The following is a 582-nucleotide window of genomic DNA, read 5'->3' on the forward strand; positions in this document are numbered from 1 at the left end:
ATGTTGCTGCCGGTTCTCCTGCAGGGGAGGAAGAGGAGAGGGGTAGAATCAGTCTCCAGGGGGGTGCAGGCAAAAGAGGGTCACCCCAGCACTCACTTGTGGCCCAGGCTCTCCGGCATGGGGATGATCTCTGGGGCATCAAAGAACTCGTTGTCATCGTCTTCATCACTCAGGTCTCCTTTTGTAGGGCAGCATGGGTCTGGGAAGAGGGGGAACAGACCAGTCGAGGTGCAAGTTCCAGCTTCATCCCAGCTTCCCCCCCCAGCAGAGCACTGGGAGGTCCCTGTCATCCCCAGCACGGCTTATCCCCCGCCGCTAACTACATCTCACCCATCACAGCTCGTTCCCCCTCACCCAGACCTCAACACACGGCGCTGCTGGTACCTTTGGCAGAGCCACTGGTGCCGGATGCGCTCGCAGGGAGGACGGTGGCACCACGGAAAGCCCTCTCCAGATGGTTGTGCTGCTTGGCCAGTTGCTCCAGGGTCTCCTCCAGCCGGATCCGTTGATCCCGCTCGTGCTGCAGCGATTTCTGCCACTTCTTGCTGTGGGTCTGGGCCAGCATCAGAAAATCCCGGCAGG

The 582-nt window shown here is 60.7% G+C and overlaps 1 protein-coding gene across 1 annotated transcript in view; it reads right to left on the minus strand.

The window, feature by feature from the left end:
• OSBP (oxysterol binding protein) overlaps window positions 1-577 on the minus strand; it is a gene marked incomplete at its 5' end in the record, with an annotated part of 2,418 nt that extends 1,841 nt beyond the window's left edge. Inside the window, 3 exons of the mRNA XM_010023347.1 lie at window positions 8-18; window positions 97-199; window positions 385-577. Of these exons, the coding sequence (XP_010021649.1) occupies window positions 8-18; window positions 97-199; window positions 385-577 (307 nt within the window). The remainder of the gene's footprint in view (window positions 1-7; window positions 19-96; window positions 200-384) is intronic.
• Between the last annotated feature and the right edge of the window lie 5 nt (window positions 578-582).

The sequence above is a fragment of the Nestor notabilis genome, unplaced genomic scaffold (genome assembly GCF_000696875.1).
Source record: "Nestor notabilis isolate BGI_N333 unplaced genomic scaffold, ASM69687v1 scaffold26851, whole genome shotgun sequence".
Taxonomy (NCBI): domain Eukaryota; kingdom Metazoa; phylum Chordata; class Aves; order Psittaciformes; family Psittacidae; genus Nestor; species Nestor notabilis.